General features: G+C 38.4%; 1 protein-coding gene across 7 annotated transcripts in view; it reads left to right on the top strand.

The window, feature by feature from the left end:
• Window positions 1-23,208, top strand: part of LOC128738468 (protein kinase C, brain isozyme) — a 212,907-nt gene that overhangs the window by 103,636 nt on the left and 86,063 nt on the right. For all 7 annotated transcript variants that reach the window (XM_053833644.1, XM_053833640.1, XM_053833638.1 and 4 more), the window contains 2 exons: window positions 15,763-15,794; window positions 22,341-22,423. In XM_053833644.1, the coding sequence (XP_053689619.1) occupies window positions 15,763-15,794; window positions 22,341-22,423 (115 nt within the window). The remainder of the gene's footprint in view (window positions 1-15,762; window positions 15,795-22,340; window positions 22,424-23,208) is intronic.

Genomic DNA, 23,208 nt, shown 5'->3' on the forward strand with positions numbered 1-23,208 from the left:
CCTTGTTTCCATCATCGCCACAGGGGAACCGTCGGCCTTCAAGCGGGTGATCAGGAAGTCGGGCGGACGGGAAACAAGGCAGATTGAAGTAGCTATCGTTTCTCCGCTGGGATTAGTACCGCAAACAGCTGGTGTTACGGAATCGGCAAGAGACTCGGAATATGGATTAAATATAGCATAAATTGTTTCCACCGTACGTCTAACTTGGTCTGTGGGGTCACATAAGTACGTAGTAGGCGCATGCAGCACACCGTCGACCGTCCTCGGGAGACGGTTGGGTCGGAACCGGGAGTGAATCCTTGCATGCACACCCTACTACTGCTGGCCAGCGCAGCGTCAGCGCCTACTGTGTGTTGCTGATGCCTGCAGGTTGTTAACAGTGTTATTGTAGTACGCTCGGGCTCGGCTTTAGACGGGCTTTTTTGCTCTCGCTCTGTCTGTTCGGATCAGAATGGATGACAATTTCCATGCAAATTTGTTTGCTTTTTGCTGCCCCCGAGCCGTTTAGCTGGCAACAGGTACTTCTCGGCCGAAGGGGGTTGTTTTATGGCGGTGGAATATCTTGATAGCACACGATAAGTGGAATTATGCTCTTTTGTGTCCGCTTCAGGTGAAATAGATGCACGTGCTTTTCTTGCGATTGGCCGTTTGCTAATTGAAACCGCCAGCGTCGGCAGCTTTTTGCCGCATTTCCCACGGAGCTGTCATCAATTATCACGTCATCATCCGTGAGTACGGAGTACGTGAAAAAATGTCTCACTCGCAAACAAAGCTGCCGAGCCAGGAAGGCACCTAATCGAGCAACGAAATGTACTTTGAGCACTTGTCAAGTTAAAAACATTTGCGTTCCATTTGCACAGCACAGTTGTTTCCCCAAAAAACAAAAGTAAATGAGGTACAGAATGAGGACTAATTTCACCGGGGGAATGACAGCGAAAAGTTTCTCCACCGTGGCATTTCACAGTCAATTGAGTTTAATTCCGACGACGCTCTTCGTTCCGTCTCTGGCTGCCTGGTTGGCCTTTTGCCATTTGTCGAACGACCGTTGTTAATTTTCTCAGAATAATGAAAATTTTCCTCCATTAAATGTCATACCACTTTAGATTGAATTAAATATACCGATAAATTCTAATCTTATAGCTGCTGAAAACCAGTCTCTACTCGAGTTTGTCTGTTTATGGCGAACGGAGAAATTGTCTGCTGGCGTCGCCTGCTGTGATGCTTTTCGTGTAATTCAAAAAGTTTTGCTCTAAAATTGACCCAATAATAGCTCGATCCCAGCGGGAAGACTGCCGTTGTCATCGGCTCCGTATAAATTGTCAAAAAGTTAAATAAAGCAAACTTCTTTCCCTGTCCCGTTTATTTATATTCTGCCGTTTTCCCGTTGTTATACGATTGTACTTGTACTCGATAGACCCCATGCCCTGAGATGCGCGCCATAGACCGCTGTCATTCGCAGATAGGTTTTTTGTGCCTGCAAAACTTTACCCGCTTTAGAAATGGGGTCCCATCCTTGTCGTTGTCGTTGGTTGTTGGTTGTGGATGGTAAAACAACATTTACAACCGACGACTGACTGCGGCGAAAATCACCGCAGGCTCGTTTATGCTGCTAATAGGCTGAGTTATTCGCACAAGTTCGGACGACAAACGCAACGCAACGGTACACAAACGGTTCAGCAAACAGGCGCTGGAAATTTTATTTGTGATTTCAACTTGATTTTTGTTACTCGCACAAAAGCCAAGGTCCTTGTTATGGTTGGTTGATAGCAGATAGAAAAACTTCCGGGTAACTTTTTCGTTTCGACCCCCCCCCCCTGGGGACACACGCACACACGCACCCCCACACAATCGGTCTTCATCATCCGACTGATATGATGGCCGGTACCATCAGATGACAATATTACAAACGATCGATTACATATAACTTTGATTGCCTTCGAATGGTTTTCAGCTCTTTCATAAAACAGACGTAAAAATCAGTTTTAATGATTATTTTATTGTCTTCAAAAATCAGCTTTAATTTATATTGGTCATTTAACAATGAAACAATAAATGACAAAAAACATGAGCAAAATAAATTTTTGATTCACTTTTTTATACCTTTTTCTCAATGGGGAATAAAGTGGGACCATCATCATACATTTGCTGCGTGGAGGGTGCTTTTTATCATAGTAAGCCATGAACAATTTGTTACACTTTAAGATTACGGGGGGTATTCTTACGAACAAAAGTTTCGAAGACACTATACTGCCGCTACTCGCATAACAGTCCTATTTATATAGGAAATTTAATAGAAAATGGGACTATTATGCGAGTAGCTTCGCTACATTTCAGGATCATAAAGGAAACATTAGCCATAAGGCGACGTTTACTATTACTACTAGGTCCATAACTGTTTGGCATAATTGTAGCCACTGCCACGATGATGGCATTCGCAACCTTCTCACAGGCATAGTCCACGTGGTTGCTAAAGTTCTGCCGATCGGCGATCATCATCCATCCAGGTGCTTTAGTTTGACAGTTTCTCATATGACGTATGCAGTGCGATAGAACTTCAAAATTTTTTACTACCGTCATGCGAATTAAGTTGTTAATTTTATAATGAAGTAGCTGAAATCCTCGTTATTTTTACATTAAATAGCTTTACTTTTTTTACACGACGATTAAAAACTGTTGAACTTTGCCTTAAAAAAAAAACAGAATAAAAATGCGATGAAAAGATAACTAAACTGCACGGAAAAGATATTGTAAAGATGACGGCAAGACGGTGTAATGACGATAAAGATGCGATCAGGGAATCAAATTATCATTGTTCATACGCAGAAATAACCGACAAAAACGAAGAGTGACAAACCAGTTATTCTATGCCTATAAAACAAACATACGTAGCAACCAGAATGTGTCACGATAACAAAATATCGGGACAAATGAATATCCATTCACACCAGCAAGCAGGACAACTTTAGCTGAGAATATAATTTGACACTCACTCTTACAAGCGCTTGTTGTTGTTGGTGATGCAGGTATACAATAAAATATGTCTTTGTCGCCAGTCGACTGGTTAAAGACAATATTTTATTAGCAACTTGAACAAACAGCACAAACAGCAAAAACCCTAAGGAAAAAAAAAATTCTTTGCTTTGACCTAAAGTTTGGTGTACAAAAGTTACCAACGTTACCTTGGTAACTACCAAACACTGTCGCTGCCGACACAGTGTGACATGATTAGGATTGCTTTTGTTGCGCACAATACGCATTGCATACAGCAGTGTGTCTTTTTCACAGGCAACAACATAGTTGTTATGAAACATCTGTATCCACGATAAACAGCTACGATAACTTGTCTTTCTCCAAACTTTCATGCAATAGTGACAAACTTTCATCATACATTGCGCAACATTTTGAAGTAGGGACAATATCTCTGTCTCTTGTGCGTTTGTGATTTTTGATTCCCTGAATGCGATGGAAAGATCACCAAAAAATAGCCTGCGAAAATACGATATGAAGCCGATAATAAGATGACAAGAGATGACAAAAACACGACCAAAAATAACAGAAAGACTTTTGAAAAACTGCAAAGAGGCAATAAAACATGCTAAAAAAAGTTAACGAAAATATGTCGTATATTCGATAGAAGGACAACGAAAAGACAGTAAAATGACAGCGATAGACGAAAAGACAGCATTAAAAAACAACCAAAAAATGGCGAAGTGATAACAAAAGACGGAGAAGAGACGGCAAAAAAAGAAGACAAGCCGACAAAATGACGAGGAAACGATATTACAATAGTAACAAAATAGATGACAAACACGGTCGCTGAAAAAGCGACAGAAATGCTAAATTCAGACGTCGAAAAACGAGGAAAATACAATGTAAAGATGGCAGAAATCGTGGATCATGAAAAGCCAACAAAAATACGACAAAAAGACAAAAAGTGGTGTTAAATGAGCGAAGAGAGGGTGAAAAAAGATGAAAGACGATAAAAACGCGCTGACAGAAGCGACAGAAAAAATTACAAAAAAAATATAAATAGAAGCAAAAAAGTGGTAAAGAGATGATAAAAAGATGACAAAACAGCGACTAGAAAGATATAAAAAAAAGACTACGAATAATTATAAAAAGACGCCGATAAGAGCTACCTAAAACGCCACAAAGGACGATTAAAAAATGATAACAAATCGCTGAAGAGGTGAACGATGTAAATCCAGGTGTTAAGCAGCTCGGAAAGTACGAATAATGACTGATAGAAATTAAAAAGATAACTGAAAAACGACAAGACGTCAGCAAAAGGTAACAGAGAACAGATAACAAATAAGATAGTAGGTGACGGAAAAGTGATAAAGAGATGGTGAAAATACGATGAAAAGTTAACGAAATGAGGACTATGAAAGATGGCAATAACAAAGGAAATAACATGTGTAAATACAATAAAAAGACGACGAAAGGAGGCCAAAATAGCAACAACTAAAAACAAACAAAAAATACCGCAATAACGTTAAAAACATCAAAATGCCGAAAAAATGCCTGTAACAACCGGTGAAAATATGTCAAATAAACGGTGAAAAGACAACATTTTAGTTGTTGATGATGAAAAAGAGTGACGAAATGACGACAGAAAAATGTCGAAATGACGACAATATAATCGCATAAAGTTAGCAAAAGATAAAAATATAAGGCGAAATGACTACAAAAGACGACATAAACGGCAAAAAAGAGCCGAAAAAAGGCAAAAACGCCAAAAACAGACGTGCAGAAACGACAAATAGACCATAAAAAAATGGAAAAAAGACCTTCAAAAGACAACAACAATATGACAGAGGATAACGAAAAGATAGCAAATAAACTACAAAAAGAAGGCGAAGAAGCGGTGAAAAGACAGCGGAAAGATGACGAAAAAAATATGACAAATAGGCGAAAAGACCATGAAAAAAAGAGGGAAGACGACAAAAGTTTTCTTTTTTATTTAATTTCACGCCGAAAAAACGCCAAAGAAGCTACAAAAATGCCAAAAAAGACAGTAAAACGAGAAAAAGATTACAAACAGATACAAAAACGCTGGTAAATAAACGATAAAAAGACGACAAAATAGTGGCAAGAAATCCGAAAAAAGGGTACAAATGATGATACAATGGCGTCATGAGGAGCAACAAAAAACGGTACAAAACATTGATAAAAAAATACAACAAATCGCTGAAAAGCAATGTAAAAATGCCAGAAAGCCAGTCGTTAAAAAGAATGTAAAGCGACTGATGAAAAAACGTTAAGAAGACGATGAATAACTAAAGAAAAAACGACGAAAAATGGAAGATTAAAAATGGAAAAACAATGACGAAAGGCGAATGATAAGACATCAAGAATGAAAGTCGAGCGTCAGCGTCCTTGATTAATTAATATCAAATCTCAAATGTATTATGAACTGATTTGATTTTAAAAGGTATTAGTTTCCTTCAAACACAATCAAGAATAGTTTTGACGAAGAGTGACCACACGTTTAGGTGGAGTGAAGCATTCTGTGTAAAAATAAAAGAAAACAGTACACATCGTACTTAATTTACACTTTTCAGCACAACTAACCAATGCTCAATACGAACAAACCATCAAATGAAGCACAAAATAAACGGTTAAGTGATGGTTTCTTCGGCAAAGTTGTAAAAAATGTAAAAACAAGCAACTTTGTTAAATAAAGGAATTTGTATCTTCATCGGGTGCAGAGTTATAGAGCTAGTTATTTTGAATGTTCCTTGAAAATGAAGTTTTCATACTTTTGGGCATTTTTTAAAATTGTCGTTCAAAATCACATAAGGCTATCGAGAATTTTTTGTCAATAAAATTGCCAACACGGTCGCACGCGGTGGTCTAGTGTGCTATGCGTGATGTATAAATTCGTGCATTTTTAGATACTAATTCAGCACTCAAACAGATACGTTTTAAATTAAATTGCAACTAAAAGAGACGCCAGAATTGAGCTAGCATGCATACTTTTTGTACTTAAGCTAATTTAAGGCAAACAGGACCGACATTTAAAAATGTTTAATAACTCGGTAACGTTGCAGATTTGACCATATGCGTAGAAGGATTTTTTCGTCAAAGTTAGTCCTCTATCATTCCCTACCTAACACCCTGTATATGTATGTATATTCCGTCATAACTCCAGAGCGCCTGGACTGTTCTCCACCAAACCACTATGGGCCAGAAATTAAAATTTCGGGACAAAAATATTTGCGGTTAAACAGCATGTCTCAGCTCAATGTTATCTTTGGCAACTTTTTGAATAAAAAATTGATGCATATTTTGAAGGGGTCGTCCAATATTTAAGCGTTACTTAGACAACAATTTAAATAAGACCATTGTAAATCATTCTAAAGGTTTTTGTCACCCCCCCTTGGAAATTGGCTTGAAAAATCGGGGAGCAAAAAAATAAGGATATGAGTCAAAACTTTTTTTTTATAAAATCAATTGTCTGTGGGCTCTACAGCCTGGAAAACTTGAAAAATGAGTGTATGAGTTGAGTTAACGCTTCTAGCATGAAATAGAAATGGAAATTCAAACAGCGGAATTTCCGAAAATCGGCCAAAAAAATTTTCTTTCGTTTTTGTCTTTATTTCGTACTTTTGCATGGAAATTAACAACGTATATATTAAAAGCAAGAATAGATTTGGTTTTCACGTTTAATATTAAAATAAAAATGCCTAAAATCCATATTTTTTTGCTCGATTAAAAAATTCTCTTTGTTTTTTTTTCGCCCCCCCCCCCCTTTCAGTGGCCCAACACCGGAGGGACAAAAACTTTTTAAAATATTTGTAATGGCCTTAATAGAAAATGGGACTATTATGCGAGTAGCTTCGCTACATTTCGTTTGCTTTACAATGCTGCTCCGTATCTGAGGATCATAAAGGAAACATTAGCCAAAAGGCGACGTTTACTATTACTACTAGGTCCATAACTGTTTGGCATAATTCTAGCCACTGCCACGATGATGGCATTCGCAACCTTCTCACAGGCATAGTTCACGATTGCTTTGTACGATGGTGGATCTCTACGGGGGACCTTCTGGCTTCGGTAGTAATACCTGCCTCTGTATCTCCCACATGTCTCGCAAGGGCCAGACAGTTCTTTCAGGCAGTTCTTTAGCATTGTTTTAAAAAGATCTGGAAACGCTGCCATTGCGGCTTTCAGGGCTTCATTCAAGTTTAGGTTTGGGACGCCCTAACTAAGATATCCGGGAACCCTTCCGCACTTTGACTCGACAGCTCGACGCATGTTCTAAGCACCTCAATGAACAGTTCCTTATCAAAGGTTTTCATCTTTCATTTGCGCCTAACTCTTTTTATCCCCCGCACTGCCACTCTCCACTCGCATCATATCTTTATTGCTTTCAAAGCAGCATACGATACAGTCGATCGAGACAAGCTGTGGCAGATAATGCACGAACACGGTTTTCCGGACAAACTGACGCAACTGATCAGAGCTACATTGGATCGAGTGATGTGTTTCGTGCGCATCCCTGGGACACTCTCGAGTCCCTTCGAGACGCGACGAGGGTTGAGACAAGGTGACGGTTTATCCTACATGCGGTTCAACATCGCGCTTGAGGGGGTGATCCGACAAGCGGGTATCTAAACGAGAGGCACGATTTTTACCAAGAGTAGCCAACTTCTAGGCTTTGCAGATGACTTCGATATCATAGCCAGGAACTTTGCAATCTACGCCACAGTGCAAGCGGAGTCTAGGAGAATTGGGCTAAAAATAAATGCGTCGAAGACAAAATACCTGAAAGGAAGAGGCTCAAAGGAAACAAACGCGCGTCTCCCACGGACCGTAACCGTTGACGGCGACGAACTAGAAGTGGTAGAGGAGTTCGTGTATTTGGGATCGCTGGTGACCGCGGACAACAACACTAGTAAGGAGATGCATCGGCGCATCCGAGCGGAAAATCGGGCCTACTTTGCCTTTCGTAAAACGCTACGATTAGGAAGCATACGCCGCTGCACGAAGCTAACAATGTACAAGGCCCTTATTAGACCGGTAGTTCTTTATGAACTTGAAGCCGTGACGCTGCTCTCGGAGGACATACGCGCCCTTACCGTGTTTGAGCGGAAAGTGCTGCGGACGATATTTGGCGAAGTACAAACTGAAAGCGGAGAGTGGCGGAGGTGTATGAATCACGAGCTACAGGCACTGCTTGGGGAGACTCCCATCGTACATCTAGCGAAAGTTGGACATGAGATGAGAGTTGAAATTGGACCTTCAACCGTACTTGACAGTATTAAAACGCGGCTAAAAGTAAATTTGGACACATATAGCAAAGCAAAAAAGCAAAGTCTAGGTACTACATTCCGTTATCGAGACCTGACCTTCTGTTTCTATACGACAGACTTCGAAAAGTCTGAAAAACCTATCCATGACTGGATTGCAGAATATTTTTAGCCTGGTTCTGAAAAAATCACAAAGTTTTTTGCCGCTTTTTAGGCAAATGGTATTTTCAGCACTTTCGCTAAATCTGGATTTTCCAAGAGTTTGTGCAAAACTCTTGACGTCATTCAAGTTCCATTGTGTACTGCTCCGCAACGTTATGGAATATTTTGACGAAACTGGCACCATTTGTTCCTCATAAACATGTAAACAGAGTTATCTCTTCTCTTCTCTTTTTCCTTTCCAGTTTTCATGTTTTTCTAACTCCTTTTAACTAATTTATCCTTCTCGTTTTGACGTTTTTCGTCACGTTTATCCTGTTTTGGGTTCCCATTTTACTCTCTCCTATCCAGTTTTTCTTATTTATCTCACCGTTATCATCTTATGCCCTTCCGTTCTACCTTTTTCGTTGGTCCGTTCTTTCTGTTTTTCCTTTTTTCTCCATTATATCCTATTTGAGTTCCTTTTCCCGTTTTCTTTGTTTCCTTTATTGATCCTATCGATCTCTCGCTATTTTCTTCTTCTTTACTGCCCGGTGTTTGCTCTTACTCTGTCCTTTTGCTCTTGTTTTCCTGTTTCGTTTGTTGAGTCCTGATTTTACTCTGTTTCGTTTTTGGTCTTTTTTCCGGTTTTTTTTTCGTTTCAGACCCGTTTTTCGTCTATAAAGTCTTGTCGTTTTTTACCTTTTTTCCTTCTGTTTCTCTCCCGTTTTATACCACTTTTTTCTCTTTTTATGTCCCGTTATTTTTTATCATTTTTCTCGTGCTTTTCGTTTTTTTTATCTAGTTTGTCTAGTTTTGGTCATATTTTCTTTCGTGTTCTTTTGTGAATATTAATTGGAAACGGGATAAAAAAGAACGTAGAAGTAAAACTGGCAAGAAAAAAAGAAAAACGAATTGAAAATCATTATACTATTAGAGGAAAAGCGGGACACCAAAAAGAGAAAAGAAGAAAACGAGAAATAAAGAGAAAAAGAGGCAAAAAACGACGGTTCAATAGAAGAAAGAAAACGAGAATAAACTGGACAGAAAAAAAAGAGAAAAGCGATGAAGTAGGAAAACAAAAGGAGAAAATACAGGAACAAAAAGAAAAGAAAATAGAGAACAAAACAGAACACTACAGAAAAGGGAAAAAGGAACGGGACATTTTTTGTCAATAAAATTGCGACCAGTCGCACACGGTGGTCTAGTGTGTCTACCTGTCACTCTCTATATGTATCTATATTCCGTCATAACTCCAGAACGCCTGGACTGTTCTTCACCAAACGTGGAATATGCTATTATCTAATACGGGAGAATCAGTCATGGGGGTTGACAAGAAAGAGATTGGTATCTCTTGCATTTGAACCAGGTATTCTGGAAAAAGGGAGAGATGAGAAATGTCCAAATGAGGAAAAGTTCTGTTTCTTGCGTTATGAGAATTTCTGAAACGAAAACGATGTGTAAGTCTAAATGGAATGACTTCCGACGAGAGGGGAGGTTCAAGTCAAAGTATGCTCCGCCATAACTCCGCAATGTTTGGACGCTTCTTCGTCAATTTCGGCATACAGGTGCGTTGAAATTAGGGAATCAGCACATGAGGATTAGCAAAGAAAGGGTGTCTCTAACAAGGGGTTTATAGTCCAAATAAGGGAAAAGAGCTTTGTTTATGTATTGTATTGAATTATGGGAATTTACACATCGATAACGAATGTACAAGTGACTGGGAAACAAAGGAGTCCCGAGTAAGTTCAGGCATCCAACTCGTGTCAATATAATTTGGAAAAATTAAGGAAACATTACTTGCTTTCGAGAATTTTTTGTTCTATGCTCTCAGATTCGCTCAACCTCAGTTTCAGTGGAGTAGTTAAAGGACACTTTAACGAGCGGAAAAAATAAAAATTGGTTTGTTTAAAGTTCTCGGATATGGGCAGTGTTCTTGTGTTATCAGTTTTGCTAAATGGCGTGATTAAGGGGGGAATGATGGTTTTTTACTTCGCAAAACGAAAACGGAGCAATTTGCATGTAAGCAAACGGTGACGAAAATACCGAGAACGTCGAGCATAATTTGGGATTTCATTCATGCTATGCCTGTACCTCTTACACTTCATTGTAAATGAGAACGAAACTTCAAAATTATCAAAAGTGAGTGGAAAAGTTCATTTCTAAAATTTATAAAAATTTTAACGTTTTTAGAACATTATTTCTCTACTTTTCATCGCGGGAAAGTGGGATAACCATAGTGAGTAACATTGTTACCAGCAAAGTGCGACGTTTTATAAATTCAAATGGACTTTCGATAAATCCTGGCTTTTTGTGCATTTTATTATTAACGAAGGTCTGTTCAAAAATTCCCAAGTTTGGTAAAAAAATATTGAAAAATGAAAAGTTTTGACATTTTTAGTGAATTTTATGGATCTAAAATAGAGGTGTGCGCCGCCGCCGAGACTTTTGCACGCGCCGCCGCCGCCGATGATTTGGAACCGGCGCGCCGCCTAGGTCCTTTTTCCCACGCCGCCGAAGCCATTTCCCCACGCCGACGATATAGCCCAACATTGACAAAAATGCGGGTCAAAATGAGGATAGCACATAGTGAACCCGTTTTGTGAATTCATTCTTATAATGTACCTTTAATTTAGATTCAATTAAACTGCCTTGCTGCTGTACCCTGAGTGTTACCTACCATGCGTCCAACTGAGAGCGAATTGAAAAGACCTAACGTAAACGAACTTTAGCATGACGTTTTCTGTCAAACTTCTGTCTTGCTTCCCGGTGTTCATTTCTTTTTAAGGAGACATATGCGACCAAAATTTAAAAAAAAGTCAAATTTTTTATTTCAGATTTTGATTCTGCAGTCTTTCTTGTTTATTTTAATACTAATTTTGTAATGATCCAACCACCGGAACTGACCAAAAAACGATCGAACGCATAAGCATTCCACTGCGGCGAGGAACAACCTCGCTGGAATTAAACGCCGCTCCTGTAAAAATACGATTTTCAAGCTTTATGTACCTTTCACTCAGAAACTACACAACGTATTGAAACAATTTTTTTTGGTTTTATTAGTAGCTTGACAAAGACTTTTATAACTTTTGAGCTTTGTAAACTAATCACAGCTTGAGAAAAAGGAAAAAGAAGGAAAAAAGATGGCTGAAAAATAAAAATTTGTCTTTTTTTCCTTAGACCGACCTAGTGTTGTTGTCTTGACCTTGAAATGAGGTCAGGCATATATAATTATTATTTTTTGAAACGCTAATTCTTTTCCAATTGACGAAGGGACGGTAGATGAAAGTAATGAATTTTTTTAGAGCGAGGAGAAAGAGTGGAAAGGGGGGGGGGGTATATTAGTAGCTACGTTTAACAAGTAGTCACAGTGACTCCTACCTTTTGTCCATTGCTGGAAGGTGCATGGGTCGAATCAAGCAATAATCTGCGGTTATAGCCACCCGCCTGATGGTGGAGTTTGAAGAAACGTTGCTCGCTTAATAAGGGGATTGTGCAGTCTCTTTTTGTCCAGCGTCTCTATGATTCAAAGGTACATTAGTACCAGCGAGCCACATGCCCTGGCGGGTGTTGTTAGTTAGTTAGTTAGGGTTTAGCTTGATTCAACCCATGCACCTTCCAGCATTGGACAAAAGGTAGGAGTCACAACGACTACTTGTTAAGCGTTGCTACTATTAACCGGCCCCCCTCCCCCGATCGATCACTCGAGAGGGCTCGCAGTCTTATCTGCGTGTGTAAGTGAGCGCAAAATAAGTATATATCCTAGTTTTCCGCTAGCTCGCACGGGCTGTTGGCTTCTCACAAGTTGTTGGGTTTGTAAGCGGGTTGTGCAGAAAGACACTTCGAGGCTGAGCGCTCGCTAGTAAGTAGGTAGCAGGATGTATGCACGCAGCATCGGTGGTTGCTTATCGTACACTTGCGTCAGTTGCGTAAGCGCTGGATGCTGCTTATACTCGCTCGCATGAGACTGGGCATACTTTACTTCTTGCTCGATGTGCAGCATTGCCGATTTCACCCGCGAATTTTAGTTGCCGTCTATTGTACGCAATGCATGTAATATCCCTTAATTTAAAACAAAAACACATTGGCAGAAAACTGAAATTTAAATTCGATTTATAGCAATAGGACGTTCATATGCATGGCATAAAATTGAAAGATGGGGTGCGTATCCCAATCTTCCCTGCCTTTTACGTACTAGTGTCTACCATATCGCGTATTCGCAAACATACAAATAAAAAATAATTCAAAGATTTAAGCACAGACAAACAGGCATAACACTCGTTTTCCATTTTTCGTACCGATTAACCCGTCATTTCAAATTTTGGCTTAGTTGGGAATGTCTCCGTTTTGGTCAAAGTGGCGCTTTTTGACGAAAGAAAGGGAATTCCCCATAAAAAATACTTGCCACTGCGAGGGATACTCCTGTTGTTATTTGATATTTGGGAATGTCGATCATAGATGGTGTTAGTGTTCCGGCCAAATGTGAGGTACGATAATTTTTGTAGATTTTTCTTCCAAGAGTTATGTCTGTTTGTTTCTGATTTAACCGTGTAAACTACTCGCACGCCGATGCACGCCACCGCCGCCGATAATAACGAACGGCGTCACGCCAGCGACGCCGCCGCCGAATAAAAATGATTCCTGCGCCGCCGCCGCCGATAATCGGACCGGCGCACACCTCTAATCTAAAAGTGATATAGACCTTAGAGGAGTTAATCGTCGAAATTGTGGCACACAAGGCGTCTCCATCGTTTTCAAAGTAAAGGAGAAAAACAGAAATCATAAGAGCCGAGGCGCCTCCTGTAATTTTTGTGGAAAAGATTGGGCATGGTTGTCTTCTTTTTTTACAGCAAATGATTTCTAAAAAACTTCTAGAAGTTCTCTGCCATTCAAGGACAAGGTCGGCAGAGTCCATTTATGGCAGTCTGTATGGCACCGAATATCACCCTTCCCTTCCCTTCTTCAGTGTATCAACATGCTCCCATAGACTCGGGAAACCATCACAAAAAAATAAAATTAGTTCAACTAACCTGCAAGCCGTAATCAGATCTTGCAACTCGAAGCACTAAACATTGCATTCTTTTGGTTCCATTACTTTTCGGGGCATAACTTACACTATATACCGAGATTTCTGCCCAATTAAAATTCATAACTTTTTCGCCGTCGATTTTTCTTTAATTTTGTTCGGCCGTTCCATTCATCACATCACTCACGAAACCTAACTTGAAGCGCAGAAAACTTTGATTTACCACCCGAACAGTTATCTGGTAAGATATTATAATGATTTTGCTCAAACTGCGTTCACTTGAATTGATATGAAAAACTTTACTTCGTTTCGATTGCAATTCCGAACCCGCGACCGTCGTTGTTGATACGTTACCAAGGAAACGGGAGTGATGCCATATTTACGTTGAGCGTGAAATTGGCCAATAATTTTCACTATTAAATTAGCGGTCGTAAAAGGTTGAAAATATATTTATAAAATTCTCTGATAATAAAATTCACCGTAAACAACATTTTATGTTATAGAATTACGTTCGGATCTAGTTCAACAGCAAAAATTGATTAACATTGAATTAACAGAAATGAAATGAAATGAAATCAGTAAAAAAGCAGCTGGCCTCTGATGACCTTCACTTTAAAGCGATAATTTGTTGAAATACACAAGGCACATAAGGCGCCTCCATCGTTTTCAAAACAGCGGAGTCAGCCAAAAATGATAAAAGCCAATGCGCCTCCTGTAATTCTCAAGAAAAAGGGGTCGCACGGTTGTCTTCTTTTCCGTAATACGGGATTTCTAAATAATATCTACTAGAAGTTTTCCGTCAATTGATACATTTCATGAGTAGTTTCGTAATTGATACCATTCTCGAAAAAAGAATGAAAAATTTCAACAGAAACGGTGAAAGTCCTCTCTAAATCTTGCAAATTACTTTCAGGTTAAACAACAAAAAGATGCTTTTCTTCAAAAAGTCATTCCAAAACCGGTTCCAACTGTCTTCGAAAACATGATAAACATATAGGTTATTGCCTCCATCTCTAAAGAAACTTTCCGTTCCCATTTCCTTAACGTCTCCTTCCACCGAGTGACATGAAAAGTTACTAAGTAACTTGGAAAAGTCAAAACATTCCATACCTCCGTTTTCACGGGGACAGTTTTATCCTAATTTCCGTTGGGATTTTCGCCCGGCAACAAACTGTTGCTTGCCACGCAAGTGGAGGCCAACTTATGCAATGACATCGAAAAAGAAAACTACATCCAAACTTTTAATAAATCTTGAAGATTTGAATTACCGTTGAAAGCTTTCCAAAGATTAGAGGCAAATTTATGGTGGTAAAAATTGAAGCAACTTTAGTTATGTATCAAAACTTAAAACTGAATTTTTCTTTTCAACTGTGAGCTGCTTGCTCATAGCCATGGCCACCACCGTGGGGACTTCAGGCCGGTTCGTCTGCTCCACCGGAGCACCGAAGCACAGGATAGGAGGATACGCGAAAAGTGTGATCGGAATTTTAATAACTTGCACTGCTGTTGTCCGTGCCCGTGTCGTTAGCGCCTGCTGTTGCTGCTGCTAGGTACGTCTACTACTGGATGCTGATGCTGGTGAATGGGAAGATATAAATCGTCGCACCGGGAAGAGTGTGATTGAAATTTTTCCTTCTCATGATCCTGCGTTAGCCGGCGCCAGCGCCAGCGCCAGCGCCAACAACGGGAGGAAGCTCTCGAATGACGTACCTATCCATTCGCACTCGGTCGGTGGGTCGGTCGGTCGGGTGATTGGTTTCGATAATGATTTTTTTTCTGCCTCAAACGCAAATGAACTGTAGGTACCTACCGCACCGATGGAAACGATAGCTGGGAAAAACGATCCGCCAGTAACGCGCTCAGCTCAGCAATTCTCTATTACAGAGCTGCAGAGATACTGGGTGGCTGCTGGGAGCGGTTTTGTCGGCGTGGCAAACGGCGGTGCGGGGTCGTGTACAAACCATAATGGGCGATTTTACTGCTGTGAAACTGATAACGAGATTACAGCTAGCACTCGTACGCGCCGAGTACTTGGTGTCGATTAATGGTTGACGATATTTTCGGTAGCACTGACTGGACGTGTTAATGATTCTTATCATTGATAGATTATGTCCGTAATGATGTTTGCAGTATAGTTTGTTATTTCGATCTTTTATGCAAACGTAGTAGCCCGGATTTATCTTGATGGGAGCGCCTTGTATTTTTCGACTGAGCAGGCGTATTTCCTGGCACAGAAGATAATCGCTGTAGCATTCTGATAACAAGCTGTTTCAGCGAAAATATTTAATAAAATTTTTCTTTTCTCTTTCTCTATTTCTCGGTGGTGTTTTTCGCCCGGCACAGGGGATTCGGCAAGCAAGGCTTTCAATGTCAAGGTGAGTAATACAAAAGCTATTCGTGCTGCTGCTTTTCAGCACATTTTTCTCAGAACAACAACAACAACAACAACAGCAGCAGTACCTACCCAGTAGAAGCGGAAGCTGTACCGAACTGATAGTAGGCATCTACGCCCGGCCCGTGGATGTTCGCCTTATTTCATGATCAAAGAGGAATGCGGAAAGCAAACGAGAGAGAAAAATCCCAACCGCACATTTTTGTCAACCCATTTATGAAATTAGTGCAATCACTCTCGTGCACGAGACGAGATCCATCCATTAGCACTGGCCGGGAGTTCCCCTTGTCGTCCGACCGATGTGGCCACCTGGCAAGTGATTATCAATTTTAGTATGCAAAAAAAAAGCAATACCGACCGGACCGGACCGGACCGGGACGTTGACGAGGGCTCGAGATAATAATCAGTGAAAATATGTCGGCGAAATATTAATAGACTGTTCTGTTATCCTCGTTCGACATTCTTCACTGTACCCGCGCACTCATCCCGGTACCCGGGACCGGCCACTGTCGATGGCATGTGGGATAAGCTTTCATCGGTATTTTCAATGGGCGAAAGAGATATTCGCAATAGGCTTATGTTGGGTACAACAGCAACAAAAAAAATGAATGAAAATGAAAGACCCTGGATTGTGGAAGGTCGACGGAGATGAGAGACACGACGAAAAAAAAGAAAAGATCAAACGGTTTGCATTCCTGTTGACCTCGTCCCTCCGGGAATTATAGACTGCCTGAGATTCCGAGGACATTACGGATGGAATAGAGATTAAATTAATAAGTATGTCACTAGCGATGATGCCATTTCGCTGTGGAATAATGTGATTAATTAGGTGCTGAGTGCTCAGCTTGGAATTATAAATGGAGTTATGCATAGCGCTATTGAGTCAGGCAACAATGATGCTTTGGCAGGACATTTATGTGACAAGATTAAACATAGGCAATTGAATATAAAAATGGGAAACAAGTAGATAGCAAACGCCAGTAAAAAACGACAATAAACATCAGACCTGCCATTAGTTGGAATTCAAAATCGAAAGGTCCAAGGCCCAAGGTTCGAAGTCCAAGGTGTAAAGTGAAAATTGATAACTGCAATATAAAATGAAAATTGAAAATTTTAGATTTCTAATTTCGAAAATCAATTTTCAATTTTTAATTTTCATCGAAGGAAAAATAGAGAACGAAGGACGAAGAATGAAGAATGCAAAACGAAAACCGTAAAACAAGTCCCAGGTGGTCGAAGGTGCAAGGTCCAAGGTCCAAAGTCCAAGGTCCAATCTCCCAGTTCCATGGTCTAAGGTCCAATGTTCAAGTTTCAAAATCCAAAGTCCTAGTTCCAAAGTCCACGGTCTAAGGTCCAAAGTCCAAGGTCCAAGGTTCAAAGTCTCAAGTCTAAGATCCAAGGTCTCAGGTCTAAGGTCCAAGGTCCAAAGTCTAAGGTCCAAAATCCAAGGTTCAAGGTCCAAAGCCCTAGTTCCAAGGTCCAAGGTGTCTAAGGTCCAAAGTCCAAGGTTCAAGGTCCAAGGTTCAAGGTTCAAGGTCCAAGGTCCAAGGTTCATTGTTCAAGATTCAAAATCCAAAGTCCTAGTTTCAAAGTCCAAGGTCAACGGTCCAAAGTCCAACGTCTAAGGTCCAAAGTCCAAGGTCCAAGGTTCAAAGTCATAGTTCCAAGGTCTCAGGTCTAAGGTCCAAAATCCAAGGTTCAAGGTCTCAAGCCTAAGATTCAAGGTCCAATGTCTCAGTTCCATGGTCTAAGGTCCAAGGTCCAAAGTCCAAAGTCATAGTTCCAAGGTCCAAGGTCTCAGGTCTAAGGTCCAAGGTCTCAGGTCTAAGGTCTCAGATCTAAGGTCCAAGGTCTCAGGTCTAAGGTCCAAGGTCTAAGGTTCAAAATCCAAGGTTCAAGGTCCAAAGCCCTAGTTCCAAGGTCCAAGATCCAAAGTCCTAGTTCCAAAGTTCAAGGTCCAAAGTCCTAGTTCCATGGTCCAAGGTCTCAGGTCTAAAGTCCAAGGGCTAAGGTTCAAGTTCCAAAAAAGTAAAAAGTAAAAAGTAAAAAGTAAAAAGTAAAAAGTAAAAAGTAAAAAGTAAAAAGTAAAAAGTAAAAAGTAAAAAGTAAAAAGTAAAAAGTAAAAAGTAAAAAGTAAAAAGTCAAAAGTCAAAAGTCTAAAGTCTAAAGTCTAAAGTCTAAAGTCTAAAGTCAAAAGTCAAAAGTCAAAAGTCAAAAGTCAAAAGTCAAAAGTCAAAAGTCAAAAGTCAAAAGTCAAAAGTCAAAAGTCAAAAGTCAAAAGTCAAAAGTCAAAAGTCAAAAGTCAAAAGTCAAAAGTCAAAAGTCAAAAGTCAAAAGTCAAAAGTCAAAAGTCAAAAGTCAAAAGTCAAAAGTCAAAAGTCAAAAGTCAAAAGTCAAAAGTCAAAAGTCAAAAGTCAAAAGTCAAAAGTCAAAAGTCAAAAGTCAAAAGTCAAAAGTCAAAAGTCAAAAGTCAAAAGTCAAAAGTCAAAAGTCAAAAGTCAAAAGTCAAAAGTCAAAAGTCAAAAGTCAAAAGTCAAAAGTCAAAAGTCAAAAGTCAAAAGTCAAAAGTCAAAAGTCAAAAGTCAAAAGTCAAAAGTCAAAAGTCAAAAGTCAAAAGTCAAAAGTCAAAAGTCAAAAGTCAAAAGTCAAAAGTCAAAAGTCAAAAGTCAAAAGTCAAAAGTCAAAAGTCAAAAGTCAAAAGTCAAAAGTCAAAAGTCAAAAGTCAAAAGTCAAAAGTCAAAAGTCAAAAGTCAAAAGTCAAAAGTCAAAAGTCAAAAGTCAAAAGTCAAAAGTCAAAAGTCAAAAGTCAAAAGTCAAAATTCAAAATTCAAAAGTCAAAAGTCAAAAGTCAAAAGTCAAAATTCAAAATTCAAAAGTCAAAAGTCAAAAGTCAAAAGTCTAAAGTCAAAATTCAAAATTCAAAATTCAAAAGTCAAAAGTCAAAAGTCAAAAGTCAAAAGTCAAAAGTCAAAAGTCAAAATTCAAAATTCAAAAGTCAAAATTCAAAATTCAAAATTCAAAATTCAAAATTCAAAATTCAAAACTCAAAATTCAAAATTCAAAATTCAAAATTCAAAATTCAAAATTCAAAATTCAAAAATCAAAATTCAAAAATCAAAATTGAAAATTGAAAATTGAAAATTGAAAATTGAAAATTGAAAATTGAAAATTGAAAATTGAAAATTGAAAATTGAAAATTGAAAATTGAAAATTGAAAATTGAAAATTGAAAATTGAAAATTGAAAATTGAAAATTGAAGATCGAATTGACAAACACAAAGGACAAAGGACAAAGGACAAAGGACAAAGGACAAAGGACAAAGGACAAAGGACAAAGGACAAAGGACAAAGGACAAAGGACAAAGGACAAAGGACAAAGGACAAAGGACAAAGGACAAAGGACAAAGGACAAAGGACAAAGGACAAAGGACAAAGGACAAAGGACAAAGGACAAAGGACAAAGGACAAAGGACAAAGGACAAAGGACAAAGGACAAAGGACAAAGGACAAAAGACAAAAGACAAAGGACAAAGGACTAAGGACTAAGAACTAAGCACAAAGGAAAAAGGACGAAGAATAAAATATAAGATGAAAAAAGGATACAAAAGGAGTACTAAGAAAGAGAAATAGGAGGAAAATGGTAAACAATGAGAAAAACTGAAAATATTAGATGGAAAAAGAGTCCCTTTTTTGACTCTTTAAAATGAAAAAATGAATCAAAGAGAAAAAGAGCAAAGCCACTCGCGTCCGAAGATGCCTGAAATGAAGATAGTAACACAGAAAACTACAAACTGTTCAAACAAATCAACCAACCTTTGATTACAAGGGACAAAAGGTGATTCAAACATTCAAACATTCAAAACGGAATTCAAAACGGAAAATAAAAATAATTTCTTTCTTTATACAAATGAGAATGAAAAAAAAAGAAAAAGAGAAATTGCAAAATGAAAATCGTAGAAAAACCAATACGAGATATAAAGAATAAGATATAAATATGAAATGTGAAATAGAAATTCAAAAGTAAAGAATAACTAGTAACAAAAGGAATAAAAGGAAAGAAAAAAGGAAGAAGAAAGAAAGAAAAAAAACAAAAGAAAGAAGGACAGAAAGACGGAAGGAATAAGGGAGATGGAAGAAGAAAGAGGGAAGAGGGATGAAAAGGGGAGAGGAATAAGGAGAATAGAAAAAACAGGGAAAAAAGAAGGAATTGGGAAGAAAAAAGGAAGAGAGGAAAATGAGAAGAGAGAAGACAGGGGGAAGAAAGAACAGGAGAGAAGAAAGAAGAAAAGAAAAATAGAGAAAAGAACGAAGCGGAGAGAAGAAAGAACAGCAGAGAAGAAGTGCGTTTCATTTTTTCTCTCTCCATTTTCTTTTCCTTCGTTTCGTTTTCCTTCTTTTCTATTTGTTTTTTCTTGTTTTTTCTCAGTTTGTCCTCATTTCTTCATCTTTTTCTTCGTTTTCTTTATGGTTTTTCGTTCTCTTTTCTCTCATTTTCTTTTCTTTTCCTTTGTTTTTTATCTAGGTCCATTAAGTCTTGTCGATTCTTACTTCTCTTTTTCTTTGTTTCTCCCCTGTTTTCTTCTCATCCACTTTTTTCTTTTTTTTGTGTCTCAGTCTGTCACGTTTTCTCTTCCAGTCTGTCACGTTTTTGCTGTCGTATTCCTTTTTGTCATGACAGTTTTTATTCTTTTTCTCTCTTTTGCGTTTTCCTACTTTTCTATCCTGTTTTTGTCATGTTTCCGTCGTGCTCCTTTCCGTTCGGTTCCGATTCTGTTTTATTTGTCCTCTTTTGTATCATTTTCTCGTTATTTCTGTTGCCTTTATTCTGTTTCATTTCCTTCTGTTTTTCTTTTTTCTCCAGTTTGCCTCATTTGTCTCCTGGTTTTTCTTATCTTGTGTTACTCCATTTTCTCTATTGAATTCTTGTATTTTTTCTCGTTATTTTTGTTTTCCCTTCTGGTGTTTTTATTCCTATTTCCATGATTTTCTCTCGTTAACTGTTTCTATTTTGCTAATGTTTTCTCTTTCTTCGTCTTCTCTTCTTTTCCCGTCCTATTGTTCGCCCTCTTTCTAAGGCTTGGTATTACTCTGTTCCGTTTTTCTTCTTTTGTGCCACTTTTCCTCCTTTTTCTGTTCCGTTTTTTGTCATTTTTTGTTCCGTTACGACTTTTTACGTGTATTCGGTCCCTTTTTTGTAGTTTTCTTCGCCATTTTACCCATTTTGTCTTCCGTTTACATTTGTTATCTTTCTATTTTATCGATTTCCTTTTTTTGTTCTCGTTTCTCCACTATCTTGCACTTGTATTTCTTCTTTGTTTTCTTTCTTTTTTATCTGTTTAATTCATCCTTATTTCCTTTTCTCTTTTCTTTGTTTTCTCTATGATTTTTTAGTCTTTTCTCTCAATTTTTCTCCATTTTGCACCATTTTTCTTTCATTTTTATTTTTTTTTTCAATGCAGTCTTGTCAGTTTTTGACTCTTTTCACCTCTGTTTCTCTCCCTTTTTCAACATTTCCTGTGTTTTCTCTGTGCGGGAGCGAAAAACAGGAAAAATTCACATGAATAAAGGGAAAACGAAAGAAAATCGTGACACAACGAGAGGGAAAGCGAGACGTAAAAAAGAAAAAAAAGAAAGCGGGAGAATGAAAGGAAAGAGAACAGGGAGGGAAGCGAAAAACAAAGAAAAGAGAGAATGGAAGGAAAAACGATAATGAAAACGAGGAACAACAACTGGACAGAAAAGGTTAAAAACGCAGCAAAAAAACGAGATAGAAAAGAAGGAAACTAAAACGCAGAAAGCAGTAGAAACGAGAAGCGAAAAATTTGAAAACGTAAAACAAACAGAACGAAGAAGGAAGCAGAAAGAAAGAAGAAGGAAGAAAGAAGAAGGAAGAAGGAAGAAGGAAGAAGGAAGAAGGAAGAAGGAAGAAGGAAGAAGGAAGAAGGAAGAAGGAAGAAGGAAGAAGGAAGAAGGAAGAAGGAAGAAGGAAGAAGGAAGAAGGAAGAAGGAAGAAGGAAGAAGGAAGAAGGAAGAAGGAAGAAGGAAGAAGGAAGAAGGAAGAAGGAAGAAGGAAGAAGGAAGAAGGAAGAAGGAAGAAGGAAGAAGGAAGAAGGAAGAAGGAAGAAGGAAGAAGGAAGAAGGAAGAAGGAAGAAGGAAGAAGGAAGAAGAAAGAAGGAAGAAGGAAGAAGAAAGTGAAAACAGAAAACAGAAAACAGAAAACAGAAAACAGAAAACAGAAAACAGAAAACAGAAAACAGAAAACAGAAAACAGAAAACAGAAAACAGAAAACAGAAAACAGAAAACAGAAAACAGAAAACAGAAAACAGAAAACAGAAAACAGAAAACAGAAAACAGAAAACAGAAAACAGAAAACAGAAAACAGAAAACAGAAAACAGAAAACAGAAAACAGAAAACAGAAAACAGAAAACAGAAAACAGAAAACAGAAAACAGAAAACAGAAAACAGAAAACAGAAAACAGAACTTTTTTAGCATTTTGTCTAATATTTATCTTTTTCTCTCATTGCAGTTTGCTCCTTCGTCGTCCACAAGCGCTGCCACGAGTACGTGACCTTCAAGTGTCCGGGTGCGGATAAGGGAGCAGATTCAGACGTAAGTTGGCCCGGTTTTCGATTTTTCCCGAACTTTTCCCACACTTACATATATGTATGAGTCGCTATATATTATCCTCTAACAAACAAGTAACAAAAAAACCTTTATATTTTCCACTCAGAAGACTCAGAGATCAGAGAGAAAAAAAATCTAAACATAAACGAAAACACAAATAGGAAATCTTAGTCCAGCATTCATAACCTAGCATTATTCGAGGCGGGGCGTTTTTGTGTTGTTTGCGATGATGATGTTCCGATTTTTTGAAACGTGCTTTTTTTTCTTCATTCAAGACAGGACACAGGTTAACAAATAGAAACGAAAAAAGGTTGAAAACAAAAAATAACCCGCTGGGGTCAGGGCTGTTTTGAGTTAATTGTTATAGCTGCTTTTTTTGGTTTTTGCGTTCGGAAATCGAGCAGCTTCAATGAATGATATGAAACCGTACGGGAAATTTACACAACAACATGCATGCGTTTAATTTATTGTTCAGTAGAATTAAAAGAAACAGCGAAAAAAAAAGTTAAAGTTTTTTGCTATTCGTTTCGAAGTTACTTATACAGTCGGCTACGTATATTTTTTCAAACTCAGTTTAAATCAGTTTTATACGGCTTTGAATGGTGTGTATTCTTTGAGCTCTAGTTATAATTAATTACTTGACTCCCGTGAAAGCATTTTCTAGAATAGACTAGTGAAAGCATTTTATTGCGTATGTTAAAATGAACTGTGTTTGTCAACTATTACTAGTTTCCTCGAGAGAGAGAAAAAAAACGAATGAATCAGTTGAG

This window comes from Sabethes cyaneus, chromosome 2, assembly GCF_943734655.1.
Source record: "Sabethes cyaneus chromosome 2, idSabCyanKW18_F2, whole genome shotgun sequence".
In the NCBI taxonomy this organism is placed as follows: Eukaryota; Metazoa; Arthropoda; class Insecta; order Diptera; family Culicidae; genus Sabethes; species Sabethes cyaneus.